Source organism: Struthio camelus, chromosome 13 (assembly GCF_040807025.1).
Source record: "Struthio camelus isolate bStrCam1 chromosome 13, bStrCam1.hap1, whole genome shotgun sequence".
Taxonomy (NCBI): Eukaryota; Metazoa; Chordata; class Aves; order Struthioniformes; family Struthionidae; genus Struthio; species Struthio camelus.
This window is the reverse complement of record NC_090954.1, coordinates 13,441,655-13,467,956: the sequence shown is the minus strand read 5'-3', so window position 1 is coordinate 13,467,956 and position 26,302 is coordinate 13,441,655. Positions and strand designations below refer to the sequence as shown.

Below are 26,302 nucleotides of genomic sequence, written 5' to 3'. Positions count from 1 at the left end.
GGGGATGGCCAGCCGATGGCAGGGGCTCGGCTCGCGCCTCCGTCCTGGCGGGCTCTGCCTCCTGCCTGCGTGCCTCCAGCCTGGCCTCCGGCAGGGGTGCAGCGGGGATTTCGAGGCGGGAGTAGCCCTTTCCCCCCGGACCCCTGCGCCACCGTGCCTGCTGGGGGCCACCGGAGAGGGGCGAGCCGTGCCCGCTCCGGGTGTCAGTGCGGGCACCGGGAAGGGAGGAAAGAGGGAGAGCACCGCGGTGCGGGAGGGCTGGGGCGGCCCTGGCGGCACGGCTCTGCCCTGCACGCCCGTCCTCCCGCCTCAGCCGCGGCGGCCCGCAGACACCCGGGGCTACGGGGTCCCGCTTCCCCTGGCCGGCGAGAGCCCTGGCTTTGGCCGGCGGGACGCCAGGGCCGTCCGCGGGACGGGACACAGCGCGACGGCCTGGGCTCCCGCAGCAGCTTTGCTGGACGAGGAGCGCGGGGTGCAGCTCCCTGCCGAAATGCAGGGGCAAGCGCGAGCGGGCTGCTGGCAGCGGGCGAGGAAGGGGCTGCCCTGCTGCCCGGCTATGCTGTGGGTGTCCGGAGGCGGCAGGGAGCCCCGCTCCGGCACCCTGCGAGGCGGCCGCGGGGTGCAGCGCCGGGGCCAGGAGAGGCGCCGGGGGTGTCGGGCTGCCGAGGCAGGGGAGGGCAGGGTGTTGGGGAGCCCCTGGGGCTGGGCAGGGAGATGCTGAGAGCCCCGGCACGGAGAAGGGCTGCTGCCCCCCCCCAGAGCCGTGCCGATCTCTAGGGCTCCTGAAGGGGTTAAGAGAGAAGAGGAGAAGCGGAGAAAGAAAACCGAGCGTTGGGAGAGAGCGGCGCGGTCAGGGACTGTTTGCACTGGCTTGGATGTGTCCTCGGAGTGTTTATTCCTACTGCACAAGCGGTTTTGCCAGACCCAGAGCCAGACTGCTGAACACGCACATGCACACACATTGCTCTCTCATGCGTGTGCACACACACAGACGTGCGCGTGCACACGCACACGCACACGCACACACGCACACACACAGACACACACACTGCTTTCCTTCTCACACGCACGGCACCATCCTAAAACGCCTCCCAGTTGCGCTCTGCCTGCACTGCTGCAGCCCCCAGCCCACGCACCTCCTGGCCGTCTCCCACCGCGTGCGGACGCCTCGGCGGCGCGACGGCTGCCGGCTGTGCCCCGCTGGAGGCCAGCCGAGCCGCGCCGGAGCAGGGGCGCCCGGGCGAGCGGCAGGGCTGCTCTCCTGCGCTGCGCCGGCTCTCCCCGGCTCGCCTGGCCCCAGCCCTTCCCCGGCGGGCTCGCAGCCGCGGGAGCGCGACGGGAGCGAACCCTTGTCCCAAGGCCACCAGCCCGCCGCGGCGCCAGGGCCGAGGCCCGAGACGGGGCACGCGCTGGGGGTTGGCTGCTTCCCTGGGCTGGAAAGCAAACATCCCCCTGTGACGCTTCTTGTTTCTCCCAGACCGTCCCCAGCGCTGCCCGCGGGGCTCGGAGGGGCCACGTCCTCCACCCGGGTGCTGCAAATCCCTGCCTTCTCCTGGGCCACTTTTGCCTGGACCTGGCCATCTCGGGCTTGGCTGCGCGTGCCTCCGCGCGTCCGCTGGCGTCCGTCCCGTCTGCCACGCGGTGAGCCCCGGCCGGGGCGGCAGGTCCCGGGGGTCTCTCCGCCGAGCCTCAGCGCCGGAGCTCCCCAGCCGGAGCTGGTTGGGGGGAAGCGGCTTTAGCTCTCCCAGAACCATGGCATCTCCCACCTCCTCCCTGCACGGGGGGCGAGGGAGCGTGCGGAGGGGCTTGGGGACACCTGCTCCCGGCGCGGCTGCTGCCTTTGGTTGGTGGCCGCCCTCCTCCGCCAGCCGGGAGCAGCAGCCTCTGGGGGACGGAGAGGAGGGAGGCGCCTGGGAAAGCTCTCCTGGACCCCCGGGTCGCCCCGCGGGGCGTGGGGGCTGCAGCAGAGAGGGGCCCGTCTGGGGGCGTCAGCCAGATCCCCGTTCCAGCAGCTCTGGATTCGCTGGGGCTGTTTAAACTGGCTTTTCAGGCGCCTGTGGGTTTCTCTGCCTTAGCTAATGGGTCGTGATTTGTGTCTGCCATGGGCGGCTGCGCTCCCCGGGGCCAAGGCGGCTGCAAGAGGAGCCTTAACTCCCGCCGCGGGGAGGATGCTCTGCGCTCCTCGCCCAGACGGCTTTCTGTCCCTGCCTGGAGAGCGCTGCGAGCAGGCAACGCACCGAGCGGCAAAACCAGCAACAAGATCCCCAACGGCCCAGCGTAGCCCAGCCCCAACTGTGCTCTGCTCGTTGCTGCGGCGAGTGGGATTTTGTTTAATTAGCTAGCATTCGTCATCCCCCCCCCCCCCCCAGCAAATGTTCGGCAGCTTCGCTTGGGAAAGTCGTGAAGGCTCAGTCGTGCCAGGCCTCCCTCCGGCATCTGCTGTCAGATCTCTGCTGAGAAATCTGGGTGTGGGATCGGATGCGCCTGCGAGCCGGTGGCTCGACGGCGGGTGCCGCTTCGGTGCGGGGGCTGCCTGGCACCCCGCAGCCCGGGGCGGGCGAAGCGGCGTGGCCGGACGCTGGCTCTTCCCGTGCCGTTCAAAGCCAGCTCGCTCCGGCGTGGCTCGGCTCTGCTTCGCAGGGAAAGGGAGCGCGGCGCGGCAGTCCCAGGCGAGCGGGCAGCCGTGCTGGGACGGCCAGGTCGCTGGAGCACCCCCCGGCCCGAGCATCCCCGCGCCGCCTCCCCCGAGCGGGGCTGGGACCTGCGGCGCTGCTCTTCAGCTTGGACCTGAGCATCCCAAGGGCTGGGAGAGCGAGATCGAGCCCTGCCCGGCTGTCGGTAAATCAGCACCAAGCCACGTGGCGGTTTTATAGCAGCAAGGCTGGCTCTCCCCGCCTCGTTTGCCACGGGCTGTACCCGTGCGCCGGTGAGTCACTGCTCAGCCCCGTCCCCCCCCCCCGCCAGCCGGCGGGAGAGCGGGGCTGCAGGTGACACCTCCCCATGCGGGCAAGCGAGGCAGCGCCGTAGCCAGTGGACTCGCCCCGACGAGCTGGTGGCGAAGCCCGTCCTGCTCGGGTTCGAGCTCTCGGGGCTCCCCGTGCTCACGCAGTCCCCAGCTACGAGGCAGAGGCCACCTCGGGTTTCCTCCTCGCATCCCGCTTTGGCAGCGCCGGGTTGCTCCAGGAATGTGGACACCTCGCTCCAAGAACCTGGATCTTGGGAGTTTAAGACCTTCTTGGTCCGCAGCTGTTTCACCTCTTCTGCTTCACTCCAGCCTCGAAAGGCTGAGCTGCAATTTCCTCCTCAGCTCCAGCTGATGGTCCCTGTCCCCACAAGCAGTGGCGGTGGCCCTGGGTCCCTAGGGCACCCCACCCCGGCAGCACCTGAGACCTGAGGTCTCCGAGGCTGAGCAAACCTGGTGCTTCACACCCCAAATGTGCACTGCGAAGCCCCAGGGTAATTTCCACAGCTGGCGTGGGGCTCCGGCTGTCCTCACATCCGGGAAACACTGGAGATAAAGCCAACAGTTAGCTCTGTCCTTGCTGGGTCCAAGATAAGCAAAGGAAGGGACAGGCTGGGACCTGCCACGTGTGGCTGCTCCTTGCAGCAGCAGCGCGCAGCCCGGGCTCGGGCAAGCCGCTGCCCCGCGCGTGGCGCCAAGGCGATGGTCCGGCTGCGGCCGCCGGTGCAGGCGGCCCCGAGAGGGAGGACGTGAGGGTGGACGGACCTCTAGACCCAGCCCGAAGGCCTGGCCGGGCTCAGCGCAGCCCCGCTGAAGCGGAGCGGCTCCATGAAAAGGCGTCTGTGTCGGGCTAGCCAACGCGGTTCAGCCCGGCCAGGCGGGCGGCCGCAGCCCAGCCCCGGCAGCAGCGGCTGCCCGCCCGGGAGCCCGCGTGCGGGGCCCAGCCTCCTTCCCCCAGGCCCGTCCTCCACCCCAGCTGCTCCTCAGCCCCCTCGGCGCTTGCCAGCAGAAAGGTGGGTCGCGCAGGGCATCGCCTTTGCTCTTTCCTGAGCGGCATCCGCGAGGCGCAGGGACAAGCCAAGCGCCTGGGGGACAGATGGAGAAACGGGCAGCGGCGCGAAGGGCTGCAAACCAGCCCCTGCTTTTGGCGTGGGGTGGAGGAGGGAGGGGAAAGCACGGCTCAGGTGTGTGTGCAGGACGCCCCTGCCCTCCCGTTTCCTTGCATCGGTTCCTCCGCTTAACCAGAAAGCCCCCTCCGGCACCAGCGTCGTTTTTTTCCACCCCCGGTTTCCTTCAAGGTAGTAAATCCAGGCTGCAAAAGGCCTTTGTTCTCCCGAGGGCGCAGCAGCCCGCCGAGGCCGGCCCTGCCGCGGCCCCGTGGCTGCAGGGAGCGAGGGCGATGCCGGGGAGAGCGGGGCAGCGCTGGCACCCTTCGGCCTCTGCCTTGCCGGGAGGAGCCGGGGCGGCGCGGAGGGCGGTGGGGGCTTGCCACGCTGCGGGGGCACCCTGGCCTCCCCTCGACGCCGTCCCGCCGTCCTGCGGAGGCTCTCCGGGTGTGAGCTGGTGTGACCGGGGGGCCGAGGGCTTGGCCACGGGGTCCTCCATCTAGAAAGGGGCCCGGGCCCCGGTCGGGCGCGCAGGCGGGGTGTGCAGCGCCTCCCCGCAGCCGGCGGCTCACCAGCAAGCGCCGGCGAGGTCCCCGGGCAGCCGGGCGCCTGATACTGGATCGCAACGGAGGTGAGAGCGGCCGGGCACAGGGTGGCCCAGGCCAGGCTCCAAACGCCGCTCGGTGACAGCTACACCGCGGTGGCGTCTCCCGTATCAGCTGCAGAAGCAGCTGCCTTACAGGAGCGCGGGCGCCCTCGGGGGGTGCCGCGGGCGCCCTCGGGGGGTGCCGCCGGCGCCCCGGCGGGACGGGGCCGAGGGGGCCGCTCACCTGCACGGCCCCGCGGCGCGAGGGGGCTGCCGGCTGCGGGAGCAGTGGCAGGAGCAGCTCCCGGTGCCTCTGCCCGGGCCGGACCTGGGGGATTCACGGTTTTGGCAAGAGCGCGGGACAGGCTGCCGGGAGGCTCTGCCAAGTCCCCTGCCGGGGACATTCAGTTGCTGGCACAGCAAAGGTGTAAAAATCCCCCCCCCCGCCCGTGTATATGTTGCGGCTGGTCTATTTTGGAAAGGGAAGGAGCCGATCTTGTGACTGGAGCTGGGGACTGGAAGTCTGGGCAGCAGGGTCCTTTGTGAGTGACAGCGACCCGCTGCGTGACCTGGGGGGAAACCCGAGAGCCCCCGGCCTCGCCGGCCCGCAGCGCCCGCGCCGAGCTTTCGTGCCCCTTCGCTCCCCGCCGCCCTGCCCACGCGCGCGCGCTTACACGCGCTGGAAACCGAGCGGAGGGCAGCAACGCGTCCGTCCGTCCGTCCGGACACCGGGCGCCACGGACAGAGCCTGGGCTCCGTGCGAGTGGCCCTGCTTTGGGTTTCAGCCGCGCTCCCAAACGCTGGCCGGGGGCGCCCCACCGTGCCTCGCTGTCCTCTTTGGCTCCGAGAGGGCCGGGCCAGGTCCCCGCCGCCGTCCCCGGGGACCCTTCCGGCGGGCCCGTCCCGGCCGGGGCTGCGGCGCTGGGGGCAGCCGCGGGCAGATGGAGAGGGGAGGAAGGTTTTCTGCAGGCTCTGGATCCCCAGGATTGGCAGCCTGCGTGCCTGCAACGCCTGCCAAAAATATTTGTGTGGGAGGTGGAAAGTTAACTTTAGTTTTCCTTTTTCGGGGGGGGGGGAATGGCAGGTTGTGAAAAAGGCAGGCGAGAGGTGGAGGGGGGAGATTTGCTGTACATCAGACAGAGGCGAGCAGGCAGGGAAAGAGAGCAGAGAGCAAAAGGTCTTCCTGCCACCAGATTTCAGCACTTGGTGAATGTAGGGTTGTGTTTTTCTTTCTTTCCCTTTTTTTTTTTTTCCACTCTTCCCTCCCTTGGCACCATTTCGCAGCGTGCACATTTCTTAGAAATGCTACGGGCTCTTCTTGCAGGGACTCGCTGCGGCGCGCTGCTGCCGGGGAGCGCAAGGTGTCTCCCCGCAGCCAGCCGGGTGCCAGGGCCAGGGCCGGGCACAGCGCCCCGGGGCAGGTCCTGTCCTGCCAGGGGACCGCAGCCACCCAGCGCTTCTCAAAACCTCCTGCTGACTTTGGGCGTGAGCTTGGTGTGAGCGTCCGACTCGAGCCGGCTGCTCGGCGCATCCCTTGCTCCCTAGTGTGGTGCTTTGCCCAAAGCGAGGCAGGTTTGCCCCGGGGGCGCGTGACTGCGCGATGGGGCAGCGTGGGCAGACCTGTCTCCGCAGGCTCCGCCAAGCCCTGCTCCTCCCCGGATCTCGCCGCGCGAGAGGTTTGCCCGGGGATCCCCGGGGATGTGGGAGCTCCATCCCCCGGAGGGGCCAAGCTGCAGAAAAGTGCTCCGAAAAAGGAAGCGGGAGGCCTGGAAGGAAGATTTTTTTTCAAAGCGCTGTGGGCTCTCCCAGCAAACTGTCAAAGTGTAGGACGGGAGGGCACGGATCATCCCCGTACCGCCTGTCGGAGCCATGCGCCTGGGACACCTTCTCCTGAAGGATGTGGGCGCAGGCTGGCAGCGGGGGGACGGGGCTGCGCCGGCAGAGTGGCTCGGAGAGGAAATCTTCTGACCGAGGCGGCGCATGTGGTTATTTTAGGAAACTTTCTCTTTGTCCTCGTTTGAGATAAGCCAGCTCCGACAACTTGCCAGGTTTCTAAGGAAAGATGTAGGTGGCTCCTCGCAACTACCAGGGCTCTGAATTACGTAAAGAGCAGAGCGAGAGTCTCTTTTTACCGAGAAACACTGAAATGTGTCCCCCAAAATCTCCTTGCAAATCTGTGTTGAATAATTGCAGGCAGAGTGAAGCAGGAGGAAGGCTTTCAGAAATGGCAGAAGATTTCCTTCAGGCACTTTGAAAAACGCAGTGTTTCGTTTGGGAGATGCCCAGGTGTCTGTTTGACGTCCTCGCAGCGGAGCTTGCAAAGTCGGCTTTCAGCCTGCCTTTATTTCTAATGAGAAATTTCTAACTAAGAACAGGCAAGTTTACGTGGCTGAGCCGAGCGGGCCTCAGACGAAACTGCAGAGGATGTGCCAGGCTGAATTAAACATGCTGCATTAACCTGAAGCAATGTTCTCTCATTTCACTGAAAAATCTTGCAAAAATGTAGGGTGTTTTTGGGGGTCAAGCCAAACCGCTTTTCTCGCCATCTGTGCGGCAGCTGGCAAGCCCATCGCGGGCCGTTTGCGACGAGCGGCTCAGCCCGCGGGCTCTGCGGGGCAGGGAGTCGGGGGTCTGCCAGCCGCCAGCGAGAGCCGGGGCGGGCGGCAGGGCCGCGCGGCCGCAGCAGCGAAAATAGCAGCAACCCTGCAGGCTGGGTGCCGCTTCGCTGAGAACAGGCCTCGCAATGACACAGCAGACAAGCGGGACTCGGCTTTGCTGTGCTGAGCGGCTCCAGTGGACTCATTGCACAGGAATTTCCCTGCCACATGCACTGTAACCCGTATCCTGCCCCGCGAGCGATGATCTATCCCTCTCCTATCTGATACCGTCCCTCTTGGCTGGGTTGTTGTGCACATTCATCATTCGACAGCATTTGTGCTCGGCAGAAGGCGAGGGAAGTGACTCTGCCTGCGCTTGTCCTGGAGCCGCGTGAGTCACTCAATGGTTAAACACAGCCCGGCTTTGTTAGCTGGATGCCCCGAGTTTTGCTCTCCAGCAGGATGGAGGTGGGAGCCAGAGCTCCTGCTAACCTTGAGCAGACCCCAGCTCAGGCAGGGGCTGCTCTGCAAAACCAGCCTGCTGCCTGGTGGAGCTCCTCTGGAGACCTTCCCAGCGCGGCGAACAAGCCTTGCCACCCGAGCGCTCCCGCCTTTTGAACAGCATCCCGCAGCGTGCCAGCGCCGGCCTCCGAAGCGGGCTGCGCCTCCGCGGCCACGTCCGCGCCGCTACCGCGAACCGAGCCGGGGACCGTGCGCCGGCCCCGGGCCGACGGCGCAGCCCCGGGCCCCGCTGGCCCCGCTGGCCCCTCGCTGGCCACCCTTCGCCCCTGAATCCCGGCCGGCCGCACCCCCCGCTGGCCGGCCCGGGGCGCTTTGCCGCGCAGGGAGGGCAGCGCCGCCACGCCAGAATGCGAGGAATTTCCCGCTGGCTGGCGTCACGCGGCGAGCCCTGCTCGGGGCTGCGCCGGCTCCCCGCCGAAACCCGCCCGAGGTGGATGCGGGGAGCAGCTGCGCCAGCGCAAGCCCCGGCGAGGGAGAGGAGCGAGCCCCGGGGCCGCGCGGCACCGGCGGCCGGGGGGTCCCCCGCAGCACCCCGCCCCGATCCCCCGCGCGGTGGCCGCCAGCGGGGGGCTCGTGGTGGCCGCCGCGGCGTGGGAGCTGCCGGGCCGAGGCGGGGGGTTTCCAGAGGAGCTGCCAGAGAGCGTGCGCTTCTCGCGGGGCCCTGCCTTGCGGTTTGGTGAGCGGCGGGGGCTGGACTTGCTCGCATCAGGCTGGGACCCAGCGGTCTGTTGCCGGCTTGGGCCGGCGTAAATCAGTGCGTGCCCAAAGCGCCCCAACGCTCACGGTCTCCCTTCCTTTTGCTCAGGTTCCTGGCAGCTGCTCCATCTGCCCCTGTGCTTGTGCAAAAGAGAAATCCCTGGAAAACGCTCCTTGGTGACGGAGCCCCGGTCAGCTCTCCCATAGCCAGGGCGGCGAGGAAGCCCCTGAGCACGCCGCCGCCGCCGCCGCCTCCCGCGGTGCCTCTCTGCCGGCCGCCCCGCGGCAGCACGCCCGGTCCTCCTGCCGGCGGGCGGGAGCCACTCATGAAGACCGGCTCCTGCACGTTTTGCCTGTGGGACGGCGGATGCGCTCCTAGGGACCACTCCAGAGAGGACCAGCCCTCGGGGTGCGAGGAGCGGGTTGGCTCTTGGGAGCCGCCGAGCAGCATCCCCAAAGAGACTGAGGAAAAGGGGCGAGATGCTTAAGGCAACGCTGCGGCAGCCGGGTCTCCAAACTCAGCCTGGCGGCCCCGCGCCCGGCAAAGCCAGTCAAAACTCACGTGCCTATGGGGCCGCCGTGGCAGATGCAGGAGAAGGACACTTGCAGGAGGAAGGGAAGAGCGGAGAGCAAAGGTGCCAGCAGCTCAGGGACGTTTCCCCTTTCCACCCAAGAGAGCAGGAAGAAAAGGTTGAGCCGTTGAGTGGAAAAGGGAGCGAGCACTCCCAGCGGGAGCCGGGCGGACTCAATGGAGACGTGCTGGGTCTCAGGCTCGACAGCGGCGGTCCGGCATCAGCGGCTGAGCTCGCCTCTCCGAGGAACTGCCCCGGCTCAGAGCTGCCCCCCGCGGCAGCCGGCCCCGTGGCTGACCCAAGCCAAGAGTGGAAAGTGGTGAAGATCAAACGAGTCCTTGTCTCTCCCGTCAGCCAGCCGAGGAAAGCAAGTAAGCAAACGTTGGTGCCTCCCTGCCCCTATGCTCCGAAACCCTTCTGTGCTCCGCAGCGTCCTGTGCCCGGGCTTTGCCCTCGCTCAGCCCTGCTGGCTGTGGCAAAGCCCAGCTCTTCGCGGGGCAGGAGCAGGCAGGGCTGCTGGGACAGCCCTGCACCCTGTCCACCCGCTCGGAGGGCCTGGCCTCCCGGCCAAGCCGCTGGGACTTTTTCAGTTTGAGATGATCTCTGTGGCCTTAAAAATAAGGAAGAATGTGTGGCTTTTCTTGGGAGGGAGGTGGGAGGCCAGCGAGCGGGTTCCCGCGCTCTCCGGGACCTCTCCTGAACCGCGAGCGGGCACAGCCCAGGCAAGGACTTCCCGGCCCTGGCGGTGGCAGCAGCACCCGCTCTCCATGGCCTTGCGGCCCCGCGGGACCCTTGCCGGGGCTGCCAAGCAGGGGGGAGCAGGGCCCGCTTGCGGCGCACTTTTTGGGACACCGGCACCTGTCAGGGGAGGGGCTGGCCGAGATGTCCTGCTGGGTGAAGGCTTGAGCTCGCATGGATGCTTTTGTTATTTGGCTTCGAGCCACCTCTATTTCGAGCCCTTGTATAAAAATTAAGTGCTTTATTTCAGGCTGCTACTTCCTACAATGCTCGTTGACACTGCCTTGTTTCGGAGCCCTGTTTTGCAGCTAGAAAGGCCTTTCTTTTCTGGCTGTGACTGTCCTTTGGACCCCCCTGAGACTCATGACAGCAGCTGCTCCGACACCCGCTCAGCCCCAGCTCCCTCCTGCAGCCCCAGCCCCGCTCAGGCACCCATGGGAGATGCTCCCGCAGAGTTAGACCCACCCTCTTCCAGCCACTGGAGCCATTTTTAAACCCCTCTTTCACTGCTCTTTCTATTTTGTTCCTGCTCAGCTGTTATCTCTGGCACCAAATACCGCCAAAGCAGGTATGTCACTGCCTCCCGATGGGAATGAGTTATCAGCTATTATTGCTTTACTTTGAACACGGGTTTCCCAGAGCGAGCGCTGAGGCCAGGAAGGGTGGGATGGGCAGGCGAGCTGGGCAGTGCTGTCTTCAGCTGGAGGTGCTAGGAATGAACCTAGTTTCCAGAATCTGCCCTCTGCAAATCTGTCCTTTTGGGATGTCTCACATGTCAAACATCCTCAAAACCAGCAGCCCCTCAGACGAGGGCTGGCTGATGGAAATCTCAGACACGCTTTTTGGATAAATGCTGCTTTAGCAGCTTCTCTGCCTATACAGTCATTGTGCTTTAGGGCTCGGCAAGCAAACCAGACAGATCCAAATACTCTTCCCATTTCTCACCGTTCTCCGTTGAGGATGGTAGAGTTGCAGCAGGAAAGGTCAGGGCTGTCTGTATCCAGGCTCAGCATTTTCCTAGCCTGCGCCACGATCCAGCAGTTCTGCTGCCAGCCTGGAATTTTAAAGTAACTCAACAGGTTTGTTGGAAAGAGTTTGTCTGTCCTGTTTCCTCCTCCTCCAAGTGAGATCACCACCAGCCGCTGCCTGCGTGACTGTCAGACTTTCCAGAGCTGCTGTGCAGGATGTTGCAGAGGGTCCTGAGTGCTGGGAGCAGGACTCGGGCCTTGCTGCCCACCTGGCATCACGCAGGGGTGGCCCGAAGGCAGGGAGCCAGGCTGGAGCATCCCCACAGCAACACAGACCCGCCAGGCAGGGTCTGCAACACGAGTGGTTCCCAGGTGCCACTTTGGGCCCCATCCGGCAGCTCGGGGCCAGGCTGTCTCCCTACAAATATCTGCCACAGCATCCTGGACTGTTTGGCACCTCTCGGGGCAGGTTCGGGAGCATGGAGAGCCCAGGGTAGAGGCACCGGCTGGGTGATGCAGGAGGCAGGACTGGTTTCTCTGTCTGGTCTGCAAATAAACAGAAGGTTTTGCTCCCTGGGGGCTGCCAAGGCAGCACCAGTCTCCCTTAAAAACCAGAAAAGCACAAAAAAGCAAAAACTGGTAGGAAGAAAGGAAATTAGGAACTCAAAAAATAAAGCCAGGAGCTCATCCTGTGGTGCGGACAGGCTCAGGAAGAGCAGAGTGGTGAGGCAAGGCTGACCCCACCTGCGAGAGGTACATCAGTGGGAAGTGAGGAGCCGCAGAGCCTTTGCGTAGGGTTCGGCCGACCACGCTGGCTGGAGCCGTCTCCCTGCCCTGTGGCCATCGTGTTGGAGCGCTCACAGGAACCATGAATCTCTGTCTCTCCCTGCTACGCTCCTGGCCTAAAAGCCAGAGCATCCTCGTGGAGGTGGAGGGTAGCATTAGCTCCCTGGGGAGTAACTTGCCATCCCTTCTTGCGCAGGGCCCGAGAGCTGTGGTCCTCGCTTCACCAGGAGCAGGAACTCCCTTGCCAGAGGGGTTTCAGTGCTCTTCCCAGGGGGGTGCACAGCGGGGTGACATCAATGCTGGATTTTTTCCCAGCTCTTAGTGTCACAACTTTTCAGGCCCTGGGAAAATCAGCTGCAATGGGAGGGCCTGAACCCTCCTCATGTCTGAAATGTGACATACTGCAGGTCCACAGAAGGGCTGGGGAAAGGAGGACACGCAGGGAGGGGATAAGGGGGATGTGCAGGGCTGGGGTAAGGGGGATGCACAGGGAGGGGATAAGGGGGATGCGCAGGACTGGGGTAAGGGGGATGTGCAGGGCTGGGGTAAGGGGGATGTGCAGGGAAGGGATAAGGGGGATGCGCAGGACTGGGGTAAGGGGGATGCACAGGGAGGGGATAAGGGGGATGCACAGGGCTGGGCTACAGAGGATGTGCAGGGTTGCTGTCACGTCTGTAGAGGGCTCGGGGCAGACCCAGCTGGGGACAGGGAACGGTGGGGCAGATGCGGTGCGGGGACCCGCGGTGGCGGTAGGGCTGCCCGTGCCCCTGGGGGTCCGTCCCGTCCCGTCCTGTCCCGTCCGGTCCCGGGCCGTGCTGTTCCGGGCCGTGCCGTGCCGTGCCCCCGGGCCGTGCCATGACCCCGGGCCGGGCCGGACACGGGCACGGACGGCCCCCCCGGGCCGCCCGGCACCGCATCCCCGCGGCCGCGGCCCCCCCGGCCCGGCCCCCGCCCGCCGCCCCCCCCGGCCCGCTCCGAGGGCGGAGCTGCCGCAACTTTCCTGCCCGCCGCCTCCTCCCCCGGTGCAGTCGGGCTGCGAGGGGCGGCGGCCGCACCGGCACCGGCACCGGCACCGGCACCGCGGGTAGGGCCGGCGCTCGGGCCCGGGAGGCAGCGGCTGATCCCGGGGCGGGGGTGCAGGGGGCCGAGGGGGCTGGAGGGAGCTGGGGGCAGGGGGTGCCGGTGCCGGGACCAGGGGGTGCAGAGGCAGCGGGGGCTGCAGGGGGCTGGGGGAGCAGGGGCTGGACGCCCGGAAGGGCTGGGGGTGCAGGAGGGTGCAGGAGACGGGGGGTGCGCGGTGGGTGCAGGGGCTGGGGGCGTATGGGGGTGGGCACCGGGGGCACCCCCGGGCAAAGGGCAGGGTGAGCTGGTCTGCGCACCGACCACGGCAGGAGAAGAGGGCTGAGTTGCTTTTACGCGTGTTTAAGTGAGCTGCGCCCGTGTCTACGCTCCCTCTGCCCACCCCGTGGGCCTGGCGCGGTGCTGAGCCGTGGGAGGCAGCGGGGCGAGGTGGGGATCCACAGCAGCGCTTCGGCAGCGTTGCATCTCCCAGCCCTGCAGAGCTTCTTTCCAGGCGGTGTCCCCTGTTCCCCTGCACGTCCCTCTCTGGGGAGGCGATCTCCTCCCAGCAGGGCTCCTTGTGGCCATGACATCTTGCGCTGGAGACATAAGGTCTGTCCCTCTGGATTGGCAGCCAGCAGGATCTGTTACGGGTTGTGCAAGGGACATTCAAAGGCACTGTTTCGTCCCCATCCCCTCCTGTTCTGTCCATCCGTCAGGGACAAAAAGAGCCAGATGACCTTCTTGCACAAGGCCACGTCCTTCCTGCCCACAGGACCAGCCAGACGGGGCTGTTGCCTGGGCTCTGGAGCCTGGAATCTGTCCCGGGGAGTCTCTGCGCTCCAGTGGGAGCGCGGAGGGCTGCCATTCCCCTGCCAAGTGCCTGCAGAGGGTGGCCGAGCACCCCAGTACCTGGCCTTGCCGTTGGGACAGGCTACGCCCGTCATGTTGGGCTGGGGCTGCCGCCCGTTCTGCTCCATCGAGGGCTGCGGTCGGGGCAGCCTGGAGGAGGTTTGCTCTGCTCCAGCCTCCTTTAACGGAGGTAAAAGGTTAATTTTGGCAGGCTGAGGGAAGGAGCTGGCTCTGCTTTTGTGGTGGCAGCAGCCTTTTCTTCCCCCAAGTGGAGATAAGCAGGGCTTGGGCTCTCTGCTGCGTGCCCTCGGCACCCTCTGCGGGGAGAAGCTGCTCGGCTTGCCTGGGGGAAGCAGGCGCTGGCCGAGACAGGGACAGTCAGCTCCTGTAAAAGAGCAAAAATCCCCAGTCCCTTCTCACCCCACTGCTTTATTGCCTTTTTTGCTTTTTTCTCTCCCGTGGGAGATGGGTGCTGCAAGGCTTGCAGCTCGGTGACAGGATCGGGGCAAGTTTGTCGGGGTGCTGAGGGCTGGGGCAAGGCTGTGAGCTGGGAGGAGCGCGGGGCTGCCTGGGCAGCAGGCGCGGGGAGGCAAACAGCTCCAAATCCAGCAAAGCCCTTGCAAACTGAGCGCAGGAAAAACTTGCAAGCGAATCGAATTTTATTGCTGTGCCAGATTTGCACTGGCAAAGGCACCAGTGAGGAGAGGCCCGGCGCAGTGAGTCCTGCCAGGAAGAGGAGATCGGTTCCCATAGAGCAGCACTTGCCACTCGAGTGGGGGTTTGTGGGGGCCGAAGGGCCAGCATGGGTAAAAACTTATATCTGGGGTAAAGGAGGGTTGGGAGCTGGGAATGAGGCAGAAAATTGTCCTATTTATATCCATGCATTTTAATTGCATCTGTTTTGAGCTAGCTAGACTGTCTGTCTGTACTTCCCTTCATGTTTTCCTAGCAGCAGATTATTTAGGATAACTCTGGGAGCTGGAGGGAAGAGTGAACTTCAATGTGTGCGAGTTTGTGCGCATTGCAAAAAATCTCGCACAGCTGTAGCTGAGGCAAAAGGCCAGTTGGCCTCCCTGCCAAAAAACCTGCTTACATTTCCTCAGCGTCCAAAGCTCTCAACATTTGGGTGAAAACACTGAATTCCCCCCCCACCCCGCCCCCATCACCACCCTGGGTGTAGATGTGATTTAGGGCTGGCTCTGACTCTGAGCAAGGTGCTTTTTACCCAGCCGACCTGTGGAGAGCTGGTTCAGGGTCTCCCCGCCACAGGTTGCAAATGCAGTTGCAGGATCGTGCAGGCACTTTAGGTAACATCGCGGATGCAAAGCGCAGAGCGGGAGCTCGCACCCCGTCCGCTCGTGGTGTTCGGGAGCGGACGTCACGTTGCTGGGGCACGGCGCAGGTGATCCTGCCAGCTGCACTTCTCTCCCCCTCACCTCATCCCGGATCCCCGACCGGAAGGCGAGCGAGGGTGGTGAGCGGAGGCGAGCCTGCCGCGGGGGCGAGCCCTGCCGCCCTCCCCCGGAGCATCTGGGCACATCTGGACAGAGCCCCGCGGGAGCCTGTCCGGGGAGAGCTGCGAGGAGGCTCAGCACAGAGACTCGGAAACGCTTGTGCGTGCCCCTCAGTAGGGGCGGGTTTTCTCTTAATTCTGTTTTTTGCTGGAGGATTGCATAGCAAGGGAGGGGGCATCCGTTCAGCTGCGCTCTGCCCCGCGGAGAGGGCGAGAGATGCCTTTCGGGCTGACCTGGGACAGCAGTCCGATCAGCGTTCAAAAACTGGAAAAGCATCTGTGTGTTGCGGATGGCGGTCGCTTTTCTGTTGTGAAGGTGGATTGGGAGTTTCCCCCAGGCTCTCATCCGTGCTGTGCCGGCCCTCGGCTCTGCAGGGCCGGTCGGGCCGTTCAGCCTCCTGAGCCTCGGGCAGGCTGCCTGCAAGGGGGATTGCAGCCTTTAGATGGCCTTGCTTCCAAACCAGTAGCAGGCTGCGGATGGAGATCCTAAATCAGAGCATTTGGAGTCATGTGTCAGCTCTGGAGTCTGAGATTTCACGTGTCCGGTCCCAGCCCATCAGCCCCTTTGGGAGACTCCACTTACCATTAGCATTGACGTTCTCTGCACGGGGACTTTTTGGACTCTGCACTGGACATCATGCCCAGTGCTAGCAGCCACCCAGACTGCAAGGTGACAGCTTCCAAGTCACTATTTTTCTTCCCAAGATTGCTGCAGAATTCTCTGATTTTGAGCGTATCCACAACACAGCTGAGCTGAGTTTTGGCCTGGGAGCTGTTTTTTGCTGGGGTTTCCCATTGCAAGCCATTAACTGGCCTGAATGAACGTGCTGTGACATCCTGGCTATATCAAAACCAGCAGCTTTGACTGGATCTGTGGAGCTGGTCAGCTCAGAGAGGCCTGGGGTATCTCCCCTCCCTGCAATTTAGGGCCAGATCCTGATCTGGCCCAGCTGAGATCAAGGCTCTGGAGGTCGGTGTCAGGGTAGGACAGGCTGCAGGCAGAGTCTGGTACATCCTTCACTGTTACTGTTGTTTGGGGTCTCACGGTGAGTCCAGCCTTGGTGCATGTATTTTAGCTGCTCTCCAGCAGCCCTGTGCAAGGGGACCTGTCCTCTGCATGGAAACCTGAGCTGGAAGGAATTTTGTTTGCCGGTTGGCTGTGAGGGCAGAGCAGCAAACACGCCTTTCATCACCCTCATCGTCCTCACCCTGGAGGAGGGGGCGCTGTACTTGTTGCGGGAAGGTTAACTGACAGCTCCGTAAGAAGCTGTTAAGCCCGGCAATTTGGGGATGTTGCTGGAAGTCAGTCCCAGGGCAACTGGAAACCCAAGGAGCAAGTGCCTATACGAAGATATAGATAGAGAGCTGTAGGCTCCTTTTTCCCAAGATGAAGTGCAAAGGCAGGCTGAGCAGCGAGCTGGAGAGAGGTTTGGGTTTTGGAGGCCTTCCCAGTAAATCTCTGCTTTTTCAGGGGGCGTAGCAGAACGGCGACGCCACCGCCTGCCATGGGGAAGCCCTGCTCCGCACCCTGAGGGGTGAGAAGGGCCCCCAAAACAGCACTCAGCTTGCGCGGCTGGAGGCCAGCAGGTCGTGGTGTTTCGAGAGCCGGGAGTTCACCGGCCCTGCAGGGTGGGAGAGAGCATCTCCTTCCCCACCGGCTCCCTGCTGCCCGGATCGCCGGAGCGGGAGCGGGTCGGGGAGCTCGCGGGTGCCGCAGGATCGGGGCTTGCTGGGGGACCCCGCCGGGGAGCCCCCGAAGCAGGGCGCGGGCTGCAGAGAGCGCTGGCCGGGCTGAATTCATTGTTCTTGGAAGAAGCCAGGACATTTGGAAATGGGCGCCGTTTCCTCCCCAAACTGCAGCGCGGTGGCGAGCTGGTGAGCGGCCGTGGGAAGGAAGGAAGGAAGGAAGACTGGAAGAACGCAAGAAGAGCAAGTCATTCGTTGGACTTGGATTTTTTCCTAGCCGCCTCTTAATGGCCGGAAGCCGGTTTCCAGTGTCGCGCTAGCCCTGGACGCCCTGGCCATATATAGTTCTGCTTTAGCCCTTTCTCCGCACCGGTCGGGCTCCCTTCAGCCCCGCGCGCACCCCTCCTCCCTCCTCTCCAACACCTGGACATTTTCACCGCGTTGCGCTCCCTCCGTCTGCCTGGGGCCTGGGGGGAAACCGCGCAGCTACAAAACCCGGCTGAAGCTCGCCGGCTGTCGGAGGTGGCAGGGGAGGGATTAAGGGCTCGTTTCCCGCGGCTCCTGCAGCCGGCAGGGGAGCGAGGGGTGCAGCCAGCGGCCCCCTCTGCCGGCACCGAGGCCCTGCCGCCCCGGGCAGGCTGGCGACCGGCTCCTGATGCCCGGGGACGGTGTCCCTCCGCATGGCTAAATACTCTTGTGCCAGGTTGAGTAGCCTCATCCCGCGGCTGAAATGGGAGGCACAGCGAGGCAAGGGGGAGGCAGGCAGCCCCGGGCGCTGTAACCATGCGCGCATGGAGTGTGTGCGACAACACAGAGTAGTCTTATTCGCTGTAATGTCCTCTGGGCTGCCAGAGGGCCCAGCGCTCTCCGTCTGGGCAATAAAAATCAGACGCCAAGAACGATTATTACCACCACCATCACTGTTACCTCTCCACCGAGCTCGGAGGCAGGAGCTGTGAAGCGACTGGCACAAGAGGCACAAAGGGGCCGGAGCGGCTGTAGGGACAGCGTCGCGCGGGGTGCGGGGACGCGGGTCCGTAAGGGGACGTCGGGAGCGGACGGCAAGGCCGGGGGGTTCAGGCTGGGGGTCCTACCCTGCCGGCGTCCCCTGGCCGAACGGTCGGGCCGGGAGGGCGGCTGAGGCGGGAGCGGGGGCCCGCGGCCCCGGCCCGCAGACCTCTGGAGCCGGCGGCTCCTTTCTCCGCAGCTCCTCGGCCGTCTTCCTCCCTCGCCTCGGCGAGAGAGGCGGCGCGGGGGCCGGAGGAGCCGCTTCCCCGCTCAGCGCCGCAGCCAAAGCAAATAGAAAAGTCGCGTTCAACGAGGCTGGTTTCAGACGGCGGGCGAGAGGGGGGCGAGGGGGGGCAGAGAGTTTGGACGGTGCCGCCGCTGCTTCAGGCGGGCTCATCGTTTCCAGCAGAGTTTACCCTTGGCATTTCTGCCTTCTCCCCGGCCAAAATCCTCCCGCCACCGGCAGCCCAGCTCCTTCGCCGAAGGCTCGGTCCACCCTCCTCCTCCTCCTCGCCGGCGGCCTTCCTCCGAGCGGCCGGGGCGGAGGGCGGCAGGCCCCAGGCGAGGAGGGGGCCAGGCGGCGGAGGAGCTCTTTCTGGAGAGCGGCGAGCTCTGCTCCGAGACGGAGGGCTTTGCATCGCGCCGGTGGGCGCGGAGCTGCCCGGGGAGGGGACGGTGGCCGGGCGCCGCGTGTCGCGGCTTGCCGGCCGTGGGGTGGCTCGGCCGCGGGAGCCGGCAGCGCCCGGTGAATCAGCGCGGGAGGGAGGGCAGCGCCCACCTTCGCCGCAGCCACCCGGGCTGGGCTTTCCTTCCCCGTCTTTTCCTTTCCACCTGGGCTGGGCAGGAGGACGGGGCGCTGGTGGGAACGCCCCAAGCAAAGGCAGGGTGCAGGCGTATTTCCACGGCGGATGGGAAACGCTCCGGCTGGGGCCGCAGCTCTCCGCGGAGGCAGGGTCGCCCACTCGCCCCGGCGCCGCTGGGGCAGGTGCCTGGGTGCCGTGCGGCACGCAGGAGGCTCCCGCCTAGCAGGGTGCACCAGGAGCAGCCCGGGTGTACTGGGCCATACCTGAGTCAAGAAACCGAGGCAAGGAAATGTGTCTGTAGGCTGGGACTCGCTGCCGGCAGCTGGCTGTGGGTGCAGGGGAAGGCAGGAGGCTAAGGGTGCAGGGGAGGGCTGGAGGCTGAGGGTGGTGGGGAAGGCAGGAGGCTGAGGGTGCTGGGGAAGGCAGGAGGCTGAGGGTGGTGGGGAAGGCAGGAGGCTGAGGGTGCTGGGGAAGGCAGGAGGCTGAGGGTGGTGGGGAAGGCAGGAGGCTGAGGGTGCTGGGGAAGGCAGGAGGCTGAGGGTGGTGGGGAAGGCAGGAGGCTGAGGGTGGTGGGGAAGGCAGGAGGCTGAGGGTGCTGGGGAAGGCAGGAGGCTGAGGGTGGTGGGGAAGGCAGGAGGCTGAGGGTGCTGGGGAAGGCAGGAGGCTGTGGGTGCAGGGGAAGGCAGGAGGCTGAGGGTGGTGGGGAAGGCAGGAGGCTGAGGGTGGTGGGGAAGGCAGGAGGCTGAGGGTGGTGGGGAAGGCAGGAGGCTGAGGGTGGTGGGGAAGGCAGGAGGCTGAGGGTGGTGGGGAAGGCAGGAGGCTGTGGGTGCAGGGGAAGGCAGGAGGCTGAGGGTGGTGGGGAAGGCAGGAGGCTGAGGGTGCAGGGGAAGGCAGGAGGCTGAGGGTGGTGGGGAAGGCAGGAGGCTGAGGGTGCAGGGGAAGGCAGGAGGCTGAGGGTGGTGGGGAAGGCAGGAGGCTGTGGGTGCAGGGGAAGGCAGGAGGCTGAGGGTGGTGGGGAAGGCAGGAGGCTGTGGGTGCAGGGGAAGGCAGGAGGCTGAGGGTGGTGGGGAAGGCAGGAGGCTGTGGGTGCAGGGGAAGGCAGGAGGCTGAGGGTACAGGGGAGGGCTGGAGGCTGAGGGTGGTGGGGAAGGCAGGAGGCTGAGGGTGCTGGGGAAGGCAGGAGGCTGAGGGTGGTGGGGAAGGCAGGAGGCTGAGGGTGGTGGGGAAGGCAGGAGGCTGTGGGTGCAGGGGAAGGCAGGAGGCTGAGGGTGGTGGGGAAGGCAGGAGGCTGAGGGTGCAGGGGAAGGCAGGAGGCTGAGGGTGGTGGGGAAGGCAGGAGGCTGTGGGTGCAGGGGAAGGCAGGAGGCTGTGGGTGCAGGGGAAGGCAGGAGGCTGAGGGTGGTGGGGAAGGCAGGAGGCTGAGGGTGCTGGGGACGAGGAGATGCCCAGCTCAGAGCAGCCTTCCTGCTTCACCATGAGCTCGCTGGAAGGATTTGGCTTAGTCATTCGTCCCTTCCTTTCGCTGGTAGGCTGAACCACTGCTTAAAATATCCTGGAAGGCTCCCAAGCGGCACAGAAGGCAAGAAAATGAAAAACATATGAACTGAAGGGGAGTGGACGCTGGCTGCGCTCGGAGGAGCGGGGCTCGGGGCAGGCGGCCCTGGCCACCCACCTCCGTCTCCTCCGCCGCAGCCCAGCCTGGGGCCGCGGGAGCCCCACCGCGGGCGACTGCAGACCCCGGCCCAGGCGGGAGGGACCACCCGGGGGGCACCCAGGGAAGAAGCTGACGACCTTCAGCCTAACGATGGGTGCAAGCTAATCTGAGCGCCGACTGTTTCTGCAAGGGCAGCTCAAACAGCCGGGGCAGGAACAAAAAGGGCAAGGGACAAGCCAGAACCTGCCCTGTTCGCATCACTCCCTCTCGTCCTACCACCCATCTTTCTCTCCGTCCCCTCTCTAAGCTCTGATCTGCACGAGCTCTGGGGCTGGTGGACCATGCGGGGAGCGGGGCCGCTCTGCAAACCCAGCTTTGGCTAAAAAGCTGCCAGGAGCAGGACGGGAGCTGCTGGGCTGAGCTGCGGCTGGGGCCGTCCACGTTTCAGGGGGCACTGGGAGGGCCGAGCAGCGTCGCCTCTTGTCCTGTGCCCGCGGGCACTGTCACCCGTGGGGGTGGGCAGGCTTCCCGCAGGGGCTGAGTCACGGGAGTTTCAGGACACACTTGCAGGAAATTGCTCAGCTGGAGAAAAAACGTTCCCTGCAACTCCGCGTCCTTGTAGACGCGGGGACCGGCTTTTGCTCTGACCTTGTGGCCAGCGTTTGCAAAGCCCAGCGGCACCCCGAGGGGCTTACGCGGGGTTTAGCAGGCCCTTGGCTGGCCGTTTTTAGCACATTTGTAGGCTGCTGAGGAATGAGCTTGGCTCGTCGCTCGGGCGGGCTGACGTGCGCGGCTCCTCCAGCGGCGGCTGCCACCTTGTGTCGCTTCGCAAAGAAGTCCCGGGCTGGCCCGGCGCTGGCCCCCAGCCTCGCCGCGCGGCCCCGTCCCGGCGCCGCCGCCGCGGCCACGTCCGCCACCTCCAGCTCCGGCTGCTGCCCTGCCCGCGCGGTGGCGGAGTGGGCCGCGATTTGGGGAGGGGGACCAGGAGGAGGGACGTGTTTGCGCCAGGGGCCGAAACCGTGCGAACTGCAACCTGAGACCTTTTGAAGCCTTTCAAGAAATTCCTTTCCCATACGGTCACTGCGTGCGCGGCGCTGAGCCCTGCAAAACAAGCCGCCCCGTGGCCGGCTGGGGCGCCTGCCGGTTGTTCCCGGCCGCTGTCCTGCGGGGAGGGAGGGCGCGAGGGGCCGGGAGAGGCTGCAGCCGGGCGGCCAGGCTCGGGGCCGAGGCGGGCTGGAGATCCGCAGAAGGGCCGCAGGGGCCCGAGCGGGGCCGGCGGCGCTCCCGCGCTAACGCAGCCTCTCCCCTCTCCCCAGGTCTCTGCCGGAGCGCCAGCCTCTCCGAGAAGGAGCTGAAGGAGGCCAAGGCGCGGAGCCGGAGGATCGTGGCCCAGCTCACCACGGCGCCGGGCGCCAGCTCCAAGGGCGCGTTGCTCTTCCACCGGCGCAAGCAGCGCCTCGACGAGCTCGCCTGGGCGGCCGCCGCGGGAGCCGGCGCTGGCCATGGCGCGGGGCAGCCGCTGAGCCCAGCGCCCACGGGCTGCGGGGCCCCCGCCGGAGCCCCCCGGCAAGGCAGCATGGAGGGAGACGGCGGTCTGGGGATGCAGCGCAACGGGGTGCAGGCGGAGGAGCCGCCGGCTGAGCCGCAGCAGGTCCCGCTGAGCGTCTACCTGAAGGAGAACATGGCATCGGCCAACGGCGTGCACGAGCCGGGGGCCGGCGGGACGCGGAGCGAGGCGGCCAGGTCCGGCGAGACGCAGACCGCCCACCCGCCGAGCGCCCCCGTCCCCGAGCCGCAGAAGCACGGCGAGGGCACGGGCGGCGAGCAGAGCCTGCCCGCGGCCGACGCAGCCAGCAAGAAGCCGAACGGGACGCACGGCAAGCAGTACTACGAGGTCCACCTCACCTTGGCCAAACCCAAGCCCGTGAAGAACAGGACGGCCAGGCCGTTCGGGATCCAGGCGTCGGCGGTGAAAAGCCAGGGCCCCGTGGCGGAGCAGGGCCCCGCGGCCGAGCTGCCCCCGCCGCCCACCTACGCGGAGACCCTGACCAGCCCCCCGCCGCTCACTCGGGTCCGGTCACCGCCCGCCTATTCGGCGCTGTACCCCGCCGGCGAGCAGAAACCTCTCCTGCCGCAGGGCCCCGGCTGCGGAGGTGGCAGCCTGGCCCCCCTGCCCAAAACAGGGATCCTGCAGGAGTCCGTTGCCCGGAGAGCCAATAAAAAGTCCATGTTCACTTTTGTTGAGAAGCCGAAGTTGGGCCCGAACCCCGATCTGCTGGATTTGGTCCAGAACGCAGACATCAAAAAGAAGCAGAAGGAGCAGGGGGAGGCCGGTGCCGAGGAAGAGCCCTTCGCGCTCGGGGCGGAAGCCGCCAACTTCCTCGCCGGCAGCGTGGCCAGGGGCGGGCAGCACCTCCCGCCGGCCGACGAGGCTCCGGCGTGGTCCTCCTGCCTCAAGTCCCCCACCATCCAGCCGAAGCCCCAGATCAAGCCCAGCCACAACCTCACCGAGGCGCGAGGGAAAGGAGCCGAGCTCTTCGCCAGGAGGCAGTCAAGGATGGAGAAATTCATCATCGAGGCTCCGTCCCAGCCTGACCTCCTGCGGTCCCCATCGCCCACCATGTCTCTGCCTCCCTCCTGGAAGTACGACGCCAACGCTTGCGTGTCTCCCATGGTGTCCAGGCACCCCATCAAGAGTCCTTCCAGGCCCTCCAAAACCCCTCCGGCATCTCTGTACGGGGGCAGCCTGGTGGAGAACGCGGTCTCCCAGAAGGAGCTGGAGATCTCCAAGCACCAGCCCTACCAGCTCCAGTCTTCGCTCTTTGCCCTCTCCCCATCCAAAGGGCCCCTGAGGTCTGCACCCCGCGGGATGCCTCCGCCCAGACCGGCGCTTCCTGACACCTATCCGTACCCGCAGCAGACCTCCTGCCCCACGTCTCCTCTGCCTCCATCCCCCGTTTGGCATCGCCCCGTGGGGCCCGGTGCCGGCAGGCCCCCCTCCGGCCCGTTCCCCGCAGCTGCCGGGGCTGCGCCCCTGACCCCCGACGGCCGGCCCGGCCCCGGGGCCCAGACTGACGCGCTGCTCGCCGCCCCGTGCCGCGTGCTGTCGCCCAGAGCGAAGGGAGGCTTCCAGGCGCCCAGACCGTCCTACTCCACCAGGAACGCGGGGATCGAGCCGCAGGTGTGGAAACCTTCTTTTTACTACAAGTAGCGGTGTCAGAGCGGAAACACAGCGGCGCAGGCTTCCCTCCGCTGGCCACGTCCTCTCTGGTTGCTCGCGGGTGTGCAAAAAGCCAAACCAACCAAAAAAAAGAGAAAAAAGAAAAGGAAAAAAAAAAAAAAAGTAGCTCGGGGGCCTTCAGGACGGCACCGTGCGCAGGCAGGCCCCCAGCCCCGGCAGGGGCTCTGCGCCGGCGGCGGGGGCCGGCAGACCCTGCCCCGGCGGTGCGGCCGGAGCCTGGGGCGGCGTGGGGCGAAGCACCGGCCAGCCCGTGTCACCGCAGCCGGGCGTTTGCACCGCGCGGGCTCCGGGGCGCAGCCAGCCCGGGGGGCGGCGCGGGGCCGGGGCGGCCGGCCGGCCACAGCGCACCGGCTCCCGCGGAGCGGTGACGGGAGCCCCACCGAACCGGCAGGGTCTCTGCTGCTTTCTCTCTTCTCTTGCCTGGAAACTTTATGGAGCATCAAGTCTCCGGCTCGGTCCTTTCCTCAGCTGCGTTTCCAGCTCGCTGCAAAGCGGTTCCCGTCTCTGCCTGCTCCTCTGCAGCCTCTCTGTCCTGCTGACTGTTAACGGCCTCTTACCAAAGCGTACCCAGAGGGGACACACCGCCTTTCCACCCCACTGTGCCTGCTCCTGTCTCTTCTGCTGCTCTTGAGGGTTTTTTTCCTTGTTTACTTCCACGCCGTGGAGGAGTTTAACAAGCGCCTCCCCGGGGACAGGCAGAGCCACGCGGTGCTGGACCAGGGATGTGGGGACTCCTCGGGGTTCCCGTCTGCCCCTGCCTGGGAAGGTCCCGGTCACGCTGGGCTCGGCCACCCTCGCCTGGGACGTGCCTGCCCGTGGCCGGCCGGCGCCAGCCCTCCGCCGTCGGCGAGCAGGGCCTGGGGGCCTGCGGAGCGGCATGGTTCCCAGGGAGCCCCCGTTAGCCCGCCCGCCTCTTGCCAGCCCCGATTTCAGCTAAGTCCAGGGAGGTGACTTGCTGGTGAAACCCGGCGGCGGGCTCGGGACCGATCTGCCGTCCCAGCTGCCAGGATCTAATCTGTTTTGTCTGCCCCAGATCCTGCGGGTCTGGCTGAGCCTTGCTGGGCCAGGCCTGGCTTTTACTGAGTAACAACTGCGGTGCCAGCTCTCCTGGGCAGAGAGGCCGGGGAGCGGTGCGCGGCTGCAAGGCACCGCCGGGCGCGCGCAGGGCTGGGCAGCTGCAACGCGGGGTGGAACGGCTCGCGGTGCTGCAGCTGGCAATGAGCCGGGCTGCTTGTCGGAGCTGGGGAGACAGCGGGGGCGCGCGCTGACACCCGGGGAGGCCCGTGGGAACGGCTCGGATTGCCCCTTGCCCGGACGCTGAGCCGAGGAGGCTCCCCGGAGAGCCGCGGCGCCCGGGCGAAGGGCACGGCCGGCGGGGGCCCGCTCCAGCGCCCGCGGCTGCAGGAGGCGCACGGGCCGGGGGGAGCGTCTCCCGGCCCCGCCGTGCCCGGCGCGGGGGACGGGGTGCTGCGGGCGGCTGCACAGAGCCTCTGCCGCTCCCTCGCTCCTGCCTCCCTTTCTCTATTAACAAGCTGCCTTTTGACTCTGCTTTAATTTCTCCTGCATATATTTTTCCTTTTTCTTAATACACTCAAGTGCACTGTCGAATCTGTCTCCTCTCTTTCCTGCCGGCTCGCGAGGAGCTGCCGGGCGGCCGCGGGCAGCGGTGGTTCGGCGGAGGGGGCTGCGGGGCTGGCAGCCAGCGGCCCCCGGCCCGGCCCGCCGCCCGCTGCCGGGCGATGGGGAGAGGACGTGCCCCGGGGCGCGCCGCCGGGCTAACGTGCTAACCTGCTCTCTGTCCCCCTCCAGGAAAGGCGGCCGTCCCTGCCCGCCTCCCCGACGTGGACGCGGCGGCCCGACGGCTGGGCGAGCCCGGCCTCGGTGCCCGAGCTCGACGAGGGGCCCCCCGCGTCCCCGCCGTGGAGCGAGCGGTCCCCGTCCCCGCTGCGGCAGGAGGCCGACCCCAAGGCCAGCCGCCAGATGCAAGCCCGGCTCGCCAGGAACATCATCAACGCCGCCCGCAGGAAGAGCTCCTCTCCCAAAGCCGCGGGGCCGGAGGGCTCCCGGCCCTTCAGCCCGCCGGCCGGCTCGGGCACCCCCAGCCTGCCGCGGTCCCCGCGGCCGCCGCCGGCCTGCGGCACCCCCAGCACCCTGGGCGGCCTCCCCCCGACCTGCAAAAGCCCCCTGCAATCGCCCCGGGCCAACCGGCACCGCTCCTCCGCTGGCACCGGCGTGCCGGGGCTGGGCACGACCACCAGCGCCAGCCCCGCCGTTGCCAGAGCCGGCTGGGCGGACGGCCACCGGCTCCAGCCCCGGGCGCTGCTCGCCGGCCCCCAGACCCTGGGCGCCAGCTCGCCAACCTTCAAGAGCCCCCTGCCGTCACCCACGGTGGGCGCGCGGTCCCCCGCCAAGCGCTACACCTCCCGGTCCCCGACGGACTCGGACGTCTCCCTCGACTCCGAAGACTCGGGGGCCAAGAGCCCCGGGATCCACAGCTTCAACGTCTGCCCGCGGGGCTGGAGCGGGAGCCTGCGGCTCAAGCAGGGCGGGCTCCCGCCGGGGGCCCCCTGCACCTCCTAGACCCGCCAGCCCCGCAGCGCCCGCCGAGGCCGGCCGCCCCCCAGGCGCCGGCAGCGCTGGGCTCGGCCACCAGCGAGGACGCAGCGGTGGCGGCCAGCCCCGCAGCAGATCCCGGCAGCTTTGCCGGCTCCCTGCCCCGAGCGGGTGAAGGCGCCGCTCGTCGGCGCTGCATCCCCGCGCGGGGTTTGCTTTCCCGCCCCGCAGGACGCCGTGTTGCTTTTGCGGCCGCCTGGCAACGCGCCGGAGCGGAAGGAGCAGCGCGAGGCCGACGGCCCCGCCAGCGCCCTTCGGGCAGCAGCATCCCCGCAGCAGCCCCGGCCGAGGGCGGCGCGGAGGCCGTTCCTCGCCCAGCGCTCCCGCCCGCGGGACTGGC

General features: G+C 66.7%; 1 protein-coding gene across 1 annotated transcript; it reads left to right on the top strand.

Annotated features, from left to right (window-relative positions):
• The first annotated feature begins 8,597 nt into the window (after window positions 1–8,597).
• SYNPO (synaptopodin) lies at window positions 8,598–26,085 on the top strand. The gene is made up of 3 exons (XM_068959811.1): window positions 8,598–9,412; window positions 21,425–23,289; window positions 25,159–26,085. Exons 1-3 carry the CDS (start codon window positions 8,950–8,952, stop codon window positions 25,927–25,929), a joined length of 3,099 nt encoding a protein of 1,032 aa, XP_068815912.1. The 5' UTR covers window positions 8,598–8,949; the 3' UTR covers window positions 25,930–26,085.
• The last annotated feature ends 217 nt before the right edge of the window (window positions 26,086–26,302 follow it).

Bases quoted from the DNA above. Each gene is read 5' to 3' on its own strand.
- SYNPO (XM_068959811.1), top strand. From the start codon at position 8,950: ATGCTTAAGGCAACGCTGCGGCAGCCGGGTCTCCAAACTCAGCCTGGC. The intron at 9,413-21,424 runs GTAAGCAAACGT...CCCTCTCCCCAG, and splicing joins CAGCCAGCCGAGGAAAGCAA to GTCTCTGCCGGAGCGCCAGC. The intron at 23,290-25,158 runs GTGTGGAAACCT...GTCCCCCTCCAG, and splicing joins ACGCGGGGATCGAGCCGCAG to GAAAGGCGGCCGTCCCTGCC.